The sequence below is a fragment of the Rana temporaria genome, chromosome 5 (genome assembly GCF_905171775.1).
Source record: "Rana temporaria chromosome 5, aRanTem1.1, whole genome shotgun sequence".
Classification (NCBI taxonomy): Eukaryota; Metazoa; Chordata; class Amphibia; order Anura; family Ranidae; genus Rana; species Rana temporaria.
The window spans coordinates 85434886-85448436 of NC_053493.1; the positions used below are offsets into that span (position 1 = coordinate 85434886).

Below are 13551 nucleotides of genomic sequence, written 5' to 3' on the forward strand. Positions count from 1 at the left end.
ACTTTGATGTTGGCAAGCGCTGTTTGAACATAGTGTTCTATGTGCACAATTGTGCATTGTGGCCCCATTTATTCCTATTGGTTAGCTGTACTTCTCTGGTCAGCTGGAGGCCACCCTGAGTATGGCTTACCCATAGAAATGAAGCGATCCATGGGGCATGCATGCAGTAGGAAAAGAAACCAGCCTGGATTTTTTATTGCAAAGATTGTGTGATGCCATGTAGAGATGCACACCTAACAATTCTGGAACAGGGAGGAATTATTTTAACAGGTGGGCTGCATTAAGTGGGGTAGGGGTTTACCTAAACGAGAACTTAACCAAAGATGATGTTGTCATTTAATCTCCTGTTGAAAAAAGCCTGGCTGATTTAAGTTGTCTTGCAAAGTGGTTTATTTGAGCTACCAAAAATCCTACAAATAGCTATGGCCCCCATGTTTCAATTAGAAATAAATTAGGGATGCATGCATTTAATTTTTCTTTGTGGCCACCAGATGGCGCAAGCGTAATGCATTTTCCGTATGCCACTGCCATACCGTTTATTCCACACTTACAGTGAAGTATACAGTAAAACCTTGGTTTGAGAGTAACTTGGTTTGAGAGCATTTTACCTTGATATAAGAGTAGCGTCATGCCACAACCAAGTATAAAAAAGAAGAGAGGAGCCTCTACGTGTAGCAATATGGTTACATTTAATGAAGGTACAACATTTAGCAACTTATTGCTACACTTAGGAGGTGCCTCTCTTCTCTTTTCTACCCTGTAATAAAAATGTTTTGATATACAAGTACTTTGGATTACAAGCATGTTTCTGGAACGAATTATGCTCGCAAACCAGGATTTTACTGTACTTACATATCATATGCAATGTGGAACATGTTTTTTAAACAAAGAATATTGAATTCGTAACAACAGTTTTACACAGTCAAACATTTTACACCCTAGGGTACAATTAATTTTTTTTCAGATGATGGAATCAGATCACGTTAGTTAGGTCTTTTTAGTTGAAGTGTAATAAAGCCCAGTTTGTTGAATTTTTCCACAGTAGAAACATACTCTATGTATAAAAAAAATGAACATAATAACAAACGTGCATGGTGCATATAAATAAACCGACCAGGAGACTATGGCCCAGATTCACATACCTCAGCGCATCTTTATGCGGGCGTATCGTATATACTCTACGCCGACGCTGCGCAGAGCGGCAAGCACAGTATTCACAAAGGAAATGCTCCCAACGTTGCGCCGGGATAACGTAAATTCGTAGGCGTAAGCCGGCCTAATTCAAAGTAGGTGAAAGTGGGCATGATCTATTTAAATGAACCGTGACCCCATGCAAATGATGGGCCGAACGAACGGCGGAACGAACACCTAAGATACGTCGAATCACTGCCTATGGCGTGAACGTAACCTACGCCCAGCCCTATTTACGTACTACGTAAACAACGTAAAATACGACGACTGTGTTCCCTGGTGCAGTGATGCTGCTGACTTACACCTGCTTTATGAGGCATAACTTTACGCCGGAAGTACGACTTACGTAAACCGCGTATATTACTGCGACGGGCGCAAGTACGTTCGTGAATCAGCGCATCTCAGTCATTTGCATATTCGAAGAGTAAATCAATGGGAGCGCCCCTTGCGGCCAGCGTAAATATGCGCCCACGATACGACGGCGTAGGAAACTTGCGTCGGCCGGATGAAGCCTAATTTTAGGCGTATCTTGCTTTCAAAGTCAGGCGCATAAATACGACGGCGCATCTAATTACGCGGCGTATCCCGAGATACGTCGGCGTAAGTGCTACGTGAATCCGGGCCTAAAAGTTTATTTAACAACAACTTACCGGCCTCGTTTGATCGTATTTCTTCCCAAAAGAGGGTCAAGTACAGGATCAACTGTTTCATCCAGATTTTCGATTAATATGGTATCACCGGATGCCAGAGCATTTTCAATCGTATTCAGGTAACTAAGAGCAAAGAGGGAGAATTTAAATTGAGTGATGAGGCACAGAATAACATCACAATTTACCTAAACTAAAGATTATAAATTGTAGAAACTCAGTTGAACTCTAGACAAATTGTTTTGTTTTTCGGAAATTTGGGTATGGTCAGAATCGCGATCAAGTTTTTATTCCTGAGTGAGAATCATTTCAAAAGAAAAGGAGTGAAACTGTTGACACATGCCAAGTTACATAAGTAGCACAAGTATTATTGTATTCAGGGACACAATAGCCCATTGAGCATGTTCTTTCCCTGGTGCACAGAAAGTGGTAAGGATCTTTTCCACACACTTTACACTTAAGTCATCATTCACACAGGCTGTTTACTGTTCTGTAAATCCATGCAAAGGACCATCTTTACTCGCACAGGAGGCACAGGTGTTTGGTGCAGCCACATGCTAGCAGCCTGTTCAAATCAATGACAGGCGACTGCTGCATGGATTTTCAAGTGCATCCCCAAGTGTACATCAGTATGGGCAGTCTATCTGCAATCTGATCCATGATTCCTCTGTCTCTCAGAACCTGGGTTGCAACAGTTAAGCTTGTCAAAGCCAGCAATTGAGAAGTAGGGTGGAAAATCAGTCTCTATGATAACAAATTTAGTCAACCTAGTTGAGGCCATGGATTATTGGCTAATAGATAAAGAGGTCGTTGTACAACACTCTGCAAGGGGTAACTGGAGCTATGAGAATGACTGGAATGCCCTAAGTTTTGATCCATTGAAGCAGATGAAGACATACAGTACATCTTGAAACCCCTCCTGAAGAAGCATTCATTCTCCCCGGACCCAGACGTCTGCTGAGGAAATCTGCCATGCCAGTTTTCCACCCTGGGAATGTGGAGTTTGCCAAAAAATGAATTTCCACCCAGAACAAGATAGATTCTACCTCAGTTGCTGCAGCAACACTCCCTGTCCTTTCCTAATGATTGATGCCACACAGCCACAGTTGTGGTATTGTCTGACTGAACCTGGACTATATGACTGGTCACGATTTTTAAGTGTAAGGAAATACACTTTCCACCCCCTGACAATGCCAAAGAAAAAAAGCCAACACCAAAGGAAACATCTTGGTTCAAGGATATAACTTGATCATCTTGTCCAGAGAAAGACCGGACTTATCCCATGCTGAAAGGATGTTTGGTTGTAAAGTTCTGAGTGGGATTGAGCAAAGGGAATTGCTTCAAAAGGTGGATATCATGAATCCCAACACTTGTATGCAACTCTGTAGGGAAGACCGGCAACAGAATTGAAGTTGTCAAATCTGGGGTAGAAAGACCAGAAGCCATGCAAGGACCTTTGTGACTACTTTTGGGGCCAAAGCAAGGCCAAATAAAAAGAGCCACAATTTAAGACAAACTGAGTGGTTGTCCCCATAACAAAGCAAAGAAATCACTGGTGATCTGGAAAGATAGGTATGTTTAAATATGCATTTTTTATGTCACACAATGCTAAGAAGTCTCACAGTGAAAGGAGGAAATAACTGACCACATATATTCTATTCAAAATATTTGAAGGCATACAGCGGCATTGAGAGCCTTTAAATCTAGGATGCGATGAAGGCCTTTGGGTTTCAGAACTGTAAACAGGTTTGAAACCTTGAATCCTTTCAGTTGAAGGAACGGAAACAAGAAATCGAGGTAGAGAACGAAGGGCAAACTATCATATAACCTGTGGATATCACTCCCCATACCCAAGTGTTGGCTATGTGAGCCTTCCAGATATCTGCAAAAGCCAGGCAGCGTGAATTTGTCATTGGAGAGCACAAGCAACTGTGATAGTTAATATTCATAGCATGCCTTGAATGTAAAAGTTTTGTTAGTCCTTATTCAGTCCATAAGTGCATAAAAACTGATGGAAAAAGCGTGTAGATATGACAGAATAACATTCCAATAATGATGGAAAATGTAATCCCAAAGCTTGTTTCTGTCTGCAGATCCAAGGACGGTATGGCTCCCAGTGAGATCCTGTCAGCTCTGGGATTCAATTTTCCATCGTATGCTTTGCTGTATTTGAATCATCGTTTGTCAGAGGTTATGATGTTCACAATATCACGATCCTTCCATCTACTTTTGGCAATTATATTTCATGCAAGTCTGTTTTGACTATTGGAGGCATATGTCCCCCTAAGTCCATTTGTTCCGGTAAGCCTTCATTTCTACCGGTGGCGGGTCATTACTACACACGGAAGAAGTCACAAATTCATGTTTTGATACCTTTCACTCATTCACTTGGTGGAATCTCATCACACATGGACTTTGTTTTATATTCCATATATTTGATATCTAACATTTAGTTGTTGTACATTTGTAACTTTTGATGTATATATTTGTATGATATATTAAATTAATCACATTTTCATTTTCAGTGTTTATCGTTAAGACTCACATTGTATAAGCGCTACACATATATTTCCACTTTGTTTTTGCTTTTTTCAAAACAGCCATGTTAGCAGCTACACCTCACATTGGCAGCGCAGGGTTATTTACAACTTTACTCCACAAATCTGGCCTTTATGAAAGAGTGGCAAGAAGAAAGCCATTGTTGAAAGAAAGCCATAAGAAGTCCCATTTTCAGTTTTCGAGAAGCCATGTGGGGGACACAGCAAACATGTGGAAGAAGGTTCTCTGGTCAGATAAGACCAACATTTAACTTATTGGCCTTAAAGCAAAATGCTATGTGTGGCAGAAAACTAACACTGCATATCACCCTAAACACACCATCCCCACTGTGAAACATGGCGGTGAGAGCATCATGTTGTGGGGATGCTTTTCTTCAGCAGGGATAGGGAAGCTGGTCATAGTTGATGGGAAGATGGATGGAGCCAAATACAGGGAAATCTTAGAAGAAAACCTTTTAGAGTCTGCAAAAGACTTGAGACTGGGGCAGAGGTTCACCCTCCAGCAAGACAACGACCCTAAACATACAGCCAGACCTGCAAAGGAATAATTTAGATCAAAGCATATTATTGTGCCCAGTCAAAGTCCAGACCAAAATCCAATTATGTGGCAAGGCTTGAAAATGGCTGTTCACAGACATTTTCCATCCAATCTGACAGAGCTTGAGATATTTTGCAAAGAAGAATGGGCAAAAATGTCACTCTCTAGATGTGCAAAGCTGGTACAGACATCCCCAAAAAGACTTGCAGCTGTAATTGCAGCGAAAGGTAGTTCTACAAAGTATTGACTGAATTGGGCTGAATACAAATGCACACCACACTTTTAAGATATTTATCTGTAAAAAATTTGGAAAACCATTTATCATTTTCCTTCCACTTCACAATTTTTCAAGACACTGTACATAGAACATAGTTGGGCAAATAAAAAAAAAAAAATGTGCGTGGTGCCCATAGCACACATCACTGTCTTATTTTTTTAGTTAACATACAGCAGCCTAGTAATTATATATGGAATCAAAAGAGAAAAAGAAACATAACGAAGAGAACCCCTTTTAATGGAATTTTAGTTTAGACAGTATTTGGGGACAAAATGTCCCCAAATTATACCTGGCAAGAGAAGATACTTAAAAACAAAATCTGTCCTTTCTACTGACATGAATGCATACAGAGTAATGAAAGCAATACATGGCCACAGTAATGACATTTGATGCAATGTTTGCTCCATCAGTTTAATACATTTCTGCAAAAGTAATAAGAATGTTGGTGATATCTTTTACTAAACACCTACCCTTTCTGTCCTAAATTTATAACTTTTAAGGCAGCTCCATATTTATTCTTAATCCATTTGATGCCTTGCTGCTGGGGATCTATCATAAGAGGCCACCGCTCGCAGTTTATTAAAATAGTGGCATTTTCTGTTGACATTCTGTCTCCAGGCAGACCTTCATTATTCCAGGCGGCTACTGTAGCATCATCAGTCAGCATGGCAATCGGGTCCAGTCCTTCCGATATTGGAATTGCAACCTGAATGGGAAAATGCAGCTTGGTAAATTAAATCTCCATTGCAAAAGTATATCTAAAGTATTACAAATGTAATTTTTTCAAATACTTAAAAAAAATCTATTGGTAAAAGCAGGTATATACTGTATATTGTAAATGCATAGGTCCTCGGCTATCTAGGCTTTATTGTTTTGGTGGGCTACAACTTAGATGTAAACCCTAACTGAATGACATTTAGGCATATGTTAACTTATACTGAATGATGTTTAGTTTTTTTTTTAAATAAAATACTTGTTTTATCATATATTAACCCTTTATTGCATCTTGGTTTTGTTGATGTCCTGCAGCCTCTTTGCAGGAATCCTCTTGTTAATACGCACTCCATCATTGCTCAGGACAAGTTTACTGATAGTGAAAATAATGGGGTATGCCTGAATAATGTGTGTTAAAAGATCCATTTGTGTTCATCAGAAGACTACGTAGTAGGGCGACAACGCAGCTTCAGAACGGAGAGTCAGAAAAATGGCATTGTTACCTTATAACAGGAAGAACCAGAATAAAGACCTTCATGACAGTATTGCTAGGTATTATTTTAAGAAAAAGACTAAAATAACATTAACATTTCAAAGTTTATACTAGACTTTAATAATTGGGTTTACATATGAAATTGCCATTTAAAAATATACTAAATATGTGCTCTGTACTTACCAAACTATCAGTGACTACTAGTAAGCCTCAGACTAATAATCTATGATGCTACAAAGTAGACCGTGTGCACTAATAATTTTGATATACAGTAAAAAACCTCTGTCAGCACATTGTGTATTTCTATAAGCGGCTTTCAGAATGAAAATAGTAAGGTTGTCACCTTTTGCGATTTGAGGAATGGAAGCCACATTTGCTCCAGCAGCTCCTGACGATAGCGCTTTGCAAAGGGCCCCACATAAGACACAAGCGCTGCTGTCAACAATACATCGCCACATAGTGTCTTCTCCTGAGCTTCAAAGTTTTTAATAGATTCACTCCAGCGAACGTTTTCAGACTGGAAAAAACAAAACTCATGAGAAAGACCCAATTGTAGTACTTGTATAGAAACATTTGGGCAAATCAATATCAGCTTCAAGCAGAAAAAAAATAACACGTCACATTAGTTGAATAAAGCTATCCAGATGAAAAGGTGCTACTAGTTGGACTGTAGTTAGGGAAAATTTAAAGCTGAACTCCGGGCAAAAACTTTTTTCCATGTTCTCGTTGCTGATCTCCTACCTTCACCAACTATGTCAGCCATGTTCTTCTGAGCTCTCTAGTTCCCCTGCAATAGCCTGCTGAACTTGCTGAAAAAACGTTATTGCCTGGCGATTTCCTGTTTGTAAGACCGCTGGCTGCTATCCCTCCAGTAACCTCAGCCAGTGGTCTGACACGCCCCCTTGTAGTCCTTTGAAAGGGAGCAGGGAGTTCAATTTCTGCCTGGCTCACTGTAGTGGGCAGAGGGGTTTCACAGCCCCTGGTCTGTGCCCCCTATAGAGGGTGGTGTCCTCCTCTTCCCTGCCATCACCGGCCCCATCTCCCCCGCCGCTACCGCCCACCCGCCATCTGTCTCCCCGCCAGTTCTGCTTTAAAGGAGAATTATGGCCATACTTCTGCTGTGGATCACAGAAGTGCAGTTTGTTCTGCACTCCTCTGACCTGATTTCAACAAACAGCATGTTTTATGTCACTCAGTCGGTCTAAGCTAGGGGAAGATCCCGACTTCACAGTCAAGATCCACCCAAATCCCTGGATCAGCAGCTCAGCCTCTCAGCTGTGCCTCTCCCTCCCCTTCACAGCCTAGAACTTCAGTGAGTGCTGGAGGGGCAGAGCAGAGAGCTGGTGACTGACAGTCACTGCTCTCTGCTCAGAGCTGAGGGAAGAACTGAGCGATCGGCGGTGTTTGATTGCTCAGTTCTGAGTGATGCTGCATCCATCTAGGTGAGTATACTTTTTTTTATAAACACTTCCCTTTAATACACCAGTAGGCCTATGGCTCTGTACTGTTTTAATGGCTCTTTTTGAGCAAATCTCTCATTTTCTAGGGAAGTTAAAGCCATCTGCCCTTCACAGGACAGGCACACTTTTGAACCTACTGAAATTTTTAGCAACATCTGCACACTAAGGCTTGGTGTGCTATCCAATGGTTATTTTCCAGCTTTAAACATTGATTATTAGTGGTTTCTAATAGTGCATATTTTTAAGACACCAAAAGAATAGTGCAATTACTGCATCAATCACATGACCACAGGTCTGTGTAGCCCTGCAGCTCCAAACATCCTACAATATGCAAATACGTGAAACCCCCTTTTATAATTTTCCAGAGTAATATTTGCCCCTTTTTCTCCTATCAAGCAGAAAAGGGCCAGACACTCTGTCAGGTTCTTCTTTATCGTTGTCTGTGTCCACCTTCCTGTACAAGTGATGGTGATCAATAATACACATACAACAATAACAAAAGATATTGTTAGAATCTCTTTTGGGGTTTTACTATTTTTGGAAATCCCAATTGGGGAGGTTCCCCTTGCCAATTGACCACTGTCCCTGGGCAGTGATAAGTGGGATAATTAGAAAAAAATCTCAATGCAGGCAATAGCATATTCTTCCATATTCTCATAGGCTTAGACGCAGGTTATTGAAATAAGAAAAATAAGGATATTGGTTGCACTAGGGTGTAAATATAATCTATTCTAGGTGCCAACTTTATTAACAAAATTTAAAATCCAAGGTTTAATATTTGAGATACGTGTTCAGTTAAAGCTAAACATCAGGAAGACAGGTAAATATACAGTTAAAATACATTCACATACACAATCTTGCTAGGCAAATATTTTGTAATTCTGTATAACCAGTGCACCCCTAGCAGAGACAAGAAACAAGACCTTGCAATCCCTGAGGGCAGCTGACCATTACATCCTGGTCTAGAAACTGTCCTAGCTTGTGTCTGCACAATGAGGGACCAGCAACACACTGATGAACCCAGCTCTCAATTCCTGTCAACATGCTCCAGGTCAGCACATGATTATGCAGCAATGCTGCACCCCCTTTCTGCTCTATGCAGGAGGCCAATATAAAAAAAAAATGGAGGTACATTTGCCATCTGTGCCTGTTTTTTTATGAATTTATTATTTTTCAAGAAAATATTACAAAATAATATAAACAAATACAAATTAATAACTGGTATACTAGTACATAAAAAATATAATTTTTGTTCAAAACTATTTTTCCACAGTCCATAGGTTTATATATATATATAAAAAAGTAAGTACAACATATATAAAGCTAAAAATAACACAAATTTAAGAAATACAAAGTTAAGGCCTTCTGTGTATTATTACGCTTTACTCTAATATAAGCTTGTACTTATGGTGTACACATACTTACAAAGCTGCCTTTCAGCTCTAGTGTATTTCATTAAAGCATTACTGAATAAATATGGTTACTTCATAAAGATTAGGTACCATTTTTTAGCAATTAAATCATGAGGAGTGCCGGAGTCACAGTGAAAGATGTTAGCAGCAGCTCCGGCACTTATTGCATTTGATGTTCTTCAGAAGTAATCATGATGCTATTAATAGCCAATAAGTAAGTCTGCCACTTTAACGTATCACCTACTGTGCAGAAAACTCTCTTCATTTAGAAGGCAAAAAAAAAAACCTTGATATATCCATTTTGAGAATTCTGCTTGCGAGCATATCATAAACAACAATAAAAATCCGTTCTTTAATCTGCAAAAGAACTTTTGTAAACATAGAGTGGTCATCCATTTGAATCTTCAATAATTTCAACATACCATCCATGTATCATAAATCATAAGTGACATTGGCTAACAAGAGTTTAAGTGCAGGAACATGCAGTGTAATACATTTCCAGACAGTTAAAAATCACTATAATTTCATTCTAATGTATTATAGATTGCTTGTAATGTCATCCTGGCTGGGATGACCCGTTTCTAATTTTTAACAGCTGCTTAGCTTAGGAGTTAGTTAATGATTAAATATAAACTGCCTGAATTATTCGACTGATGCGTCAGCTTCCAGGTCAATGTAATAAGGAGGAAATAACACTTCAGTTATTGGTTTTCATGTGTCCTAATCAAAACATATTCATTTGCCTTTTAGATTACAAGTCTCAATTAATCCATTTATATATTGTGCCTATATTGGGCAAAACTTTTCTCATTTAACGTCACTTAAAGGAGAACTCCCAAAATAAAATGGAAATAAGGAGAGCTTTCAAACTAGAAAATGTGTTTTGGATAAGACCCTACTAGAACAACCTGGACCACAAAGTTGTCATGTTTAACCACTTCCATACCGCTGACCGTCATATGACATCCTAGGCTTTCAGTGGAGATACCTGAATGATGCTTACAGCTACAGGCATCATTCAGATATCTTTTTTTTTCTGACAGTGATTACCTGCACAGTAATAACAATCATATTGGCAGCCGCTTGATTGTTATTATATATGGCGGGAGGGGATGTCCCCCCCTCTCCCGCCGCCCTACAGTGCTTCTACCCATGCAATCGGCAAGCCAGAAAAGGAATACACCGGAGGCAAAATTTTAACATAGAGCTGACTGAGGACCAGATGGTCCCCGGTCAGCTCTATGACTCTCGGAGGCTGGGAGCAAAGTTATGATGTCACGTCTGGCCCCGGCAGTTGTAAACATTGGGCCGGATTCAGGTAGATTTGCCCCTTATTTGCGGAGGCGCAGGGCAGCGTTTTTGCCCTGCGCCCCCGCAAATTTACTGCGCTACCCACGATTCACGGAGCAGTAGCTCCGTAAATTGCGTGTGCGCTGTGTAAACTTGCCCTGCGTAAGGGCGCCTAATGTAAATGATCCCGTAGGGGGCGGGAATCATTTAAATTAGGCGCGCTCCCGTGCCGAGCGTAGAGCGCATGCTCCGTCGGGAAACTTTCCCGACGTGCATTGCGGCAAATGACGTCGCAAGGACGTCATTTGCTTCAAAGTGAACGTGAATGGCGTCCAGCGCCATTCACGAATCACTTACGCAAATTAAGTAAAATTCGAACGTCGCGACGCGGGAACGACGGGTATACTTTAGCATTGGCTGACCCCTGACACGCCGTACGGAAACGACGTAAATTGCGTACGCAGGGCTTGCGCAACATTGTGAATCGGTGTTAGTATGCAATTTGCATACTAAACACTGAGCACAATGGGAGCGCCCCCTAGCGGTCATCGCTAGAATGCAGCCTAAGATATGCGTGGCATAAGAGCCTTATGCCATGCAGATTTTAGGCTGCAGTTGGCGTTACGATGTTCCTGAATCAGGAGCATTCGTAACGCCGGGGCAAGTAAGCAATTGCGCTGTGTAACCTATGGTTACACAGGCGCAATTGCTACTTGAATCCGGGCCACTGTGTGTTTGGCTGGAAAGGCAGAGATCGTTTTTTTTTTCTTTATCTCAGGCTTTCCAGTAGATACATCTCTCAATATAGAAGACCTGTCATACCCTATTCCTATTACAAGTGATCAAAAAAAAAAAAAAAATGTAAGGGGAAAGATAAAAAAAATATGTTTTTTTAAATTTAAGCACCCCCATCCCCTCATGCTCGCACGCAGATACTTAGGTCGCGTCCGCATATGTAAACAACGTTCTAACCCCACATGTGAGGTTTCGCCATGAACGTTAGAGTGAGAGCAATAATTCCAGTGCAAGACCTCCTCTGTAACTCTAAGGCTGGGTTTACATATGAGCTCACAGCAGGGGTCTGGTGCACCCTGGTTTACCGTTTCAGGTACAATTTCAGTCCGAATGTTTGCCTGAATTCTGATCTGAAACTGACCAAAAGACGCACGTTTTTGTGCAAATCGGCATAAAGAGACGGTCAAAATATCCTGCTATTGCGAATTGCGTACCTGAGACTCCACTGCAAAAGGAGGAGTATGTCTTTTGGTCAGATCAGAGGAACTGTAAAAAACCCACATGAAAGCACAAATGCCTAGTGCATTAAAATGTATTAAATGTATTAAGTACTTAAAAAGATTTTAAGGAACAAGCGCTTCAAATACCAACTCCAGCCATCAAAGGCGTCTATCCAAACATGGCAAAGCTAAAGTTTTTCGAGGGCCGTGCCCTCCTTCTTCTGAACTCTGAAGAAGGGGACACAACCCCCGAAATGCTCTAGCTTTTTGACTGTGCTGTGTTACACGCTTGGATACACGCTTGGATGCACTGCTGCTTGAGCACTGGAGTGTTCTGCACTGAGAGACATAAAATAACATGTTGTGAGTCTGTCAGCTCCCAAATGTCTATTCTTAACTGAAATATACATTTTAAAGTCTAAGTTTTTTTTTTAATCAGCACAAGAGATGGTAGATATATTAGTGTCCCTTGTGCGGCTGGCTACTGGCTTAGTTGAAATCTGAAGCCTTCTCCCCCCCTTTCCTCATACCCTGAAGCCTTAATCTCCCCATGCTGTGGGAAATAATATGATTGGCTAGACCTGTACTATAGCTTCCATCAATGAAAAGGGATGTACGAATGGAGGAGGTGGACCTTTCATTTATCCGCCAGTTCTCCATTCATAGAGAGCTTGATTAGCAAAACATCAAATGAACACAAAATTGTTGGTACAATCAAATTGTTGACTGCAAAAAATAAAGAGATACTAACCTCCAGCCCCTTCACAAGCCTGTTGGCCAGTTCTATGGTGGAGTTAGTATGGTTCACTTCCTCCTGACATCGGATCTTCTCGCCAGTTGCTTTTTCAAATGACTTTGTCAGGCTTTGCAAGTTGTTGTCAAGATCCTAATTTTAAAGCGGACAATTTATTATTATCAATTGTCAGCATTTTTCTTCAGCTACTGTATATTGATAGTCTATGTGGTTAAATGCCCCCAGAGTACAATATGCTATTTGGAAATGAAAGGATAAAATGCTTGCTTCATTCACATTTGGTCGTGAAGCAGAGTATAAACATGAGATGGTGGCAGGAATCAGAATCTGTTCGGGGAGCTATATGCATAGGCTCCAAAGTTCCTCTTGTCTAACATACACACATATTTGTATAATGAGGAGGCACATTTAATGACAGAGCCTAATACTGACTAAACACTGTACAAATGTCAGCCAGTTTCTGATGAACCAGCCCTGCCAATCCCCTCCTGCCCAACATCTTTTGGATAAAAATTGAAGGAGCCAGGCACAAACAACCGCTGCATTCAATCAGATGCAGCTGTTGGGCAAGTATTCCGACAGCCTTCGCCCAGAGGAGGGTTCATCCATCGATGCTGTTTAGTGTGGTTGGCCAGCCCTATAATGGGGACACCTGGAGGCAGTCTTATTCTAGAGGGACATTTAAACAGTATTATTTTAAGTGGCCTATATAGAATAATAATTATTTTATCTGAGAACAATGACTGGAGGTGTCCACTTTGATTACCGTACTTTAAACCATTATCATCATTCAATCTAGTCAAAATCTTCCAAGTTAGTTGACAATCACCCAACATCTAAAGCTCTCCATACACTTAAAGGAACTAACTCTCTGCCAAGAAATATATGCTGCCTGCCACAGCTGAACTTTTTGTTTTCAAAATGCTGGATGAATAGCTTCAAATCAAAAGTCTTTGATGGTGAGTTACTGACCTGGAACAAG

At 40.7% G+C, this 13551-nt stretch overlaps 1 protein-coding gene across 1 annotated transcript in view; it reads right to left on the minus strand.

The window, feature by feature from the left end:
- Positions 1–13551, minus strand: part of DNAH11 (dynein axonemal heavy chain 11) — a 376413-nt gene that overhangs the window by 85782 nt on the left and 277080 nt on the right. Inside the window, exons 63-66 of the mRNA XM_040352802.1 lie at positions 12567–12701; positions 6762–6935; positions 5682–5917; positions 1842–1964 (exon numbers count right to left, since the gene is read on the minus strand). Of these exons, the coding sequence (XP_040208736.1) occupies positions 1842–1964; positions 5682–5917; positions 6762–6935; positions 12567–12701 (668 nt within the window). The remainder of the gene's footprint in view (positions 1–1841; positions 1965–5681; positions 5918–6761; positions 6936–12566; positions 12702–13551) is intronic.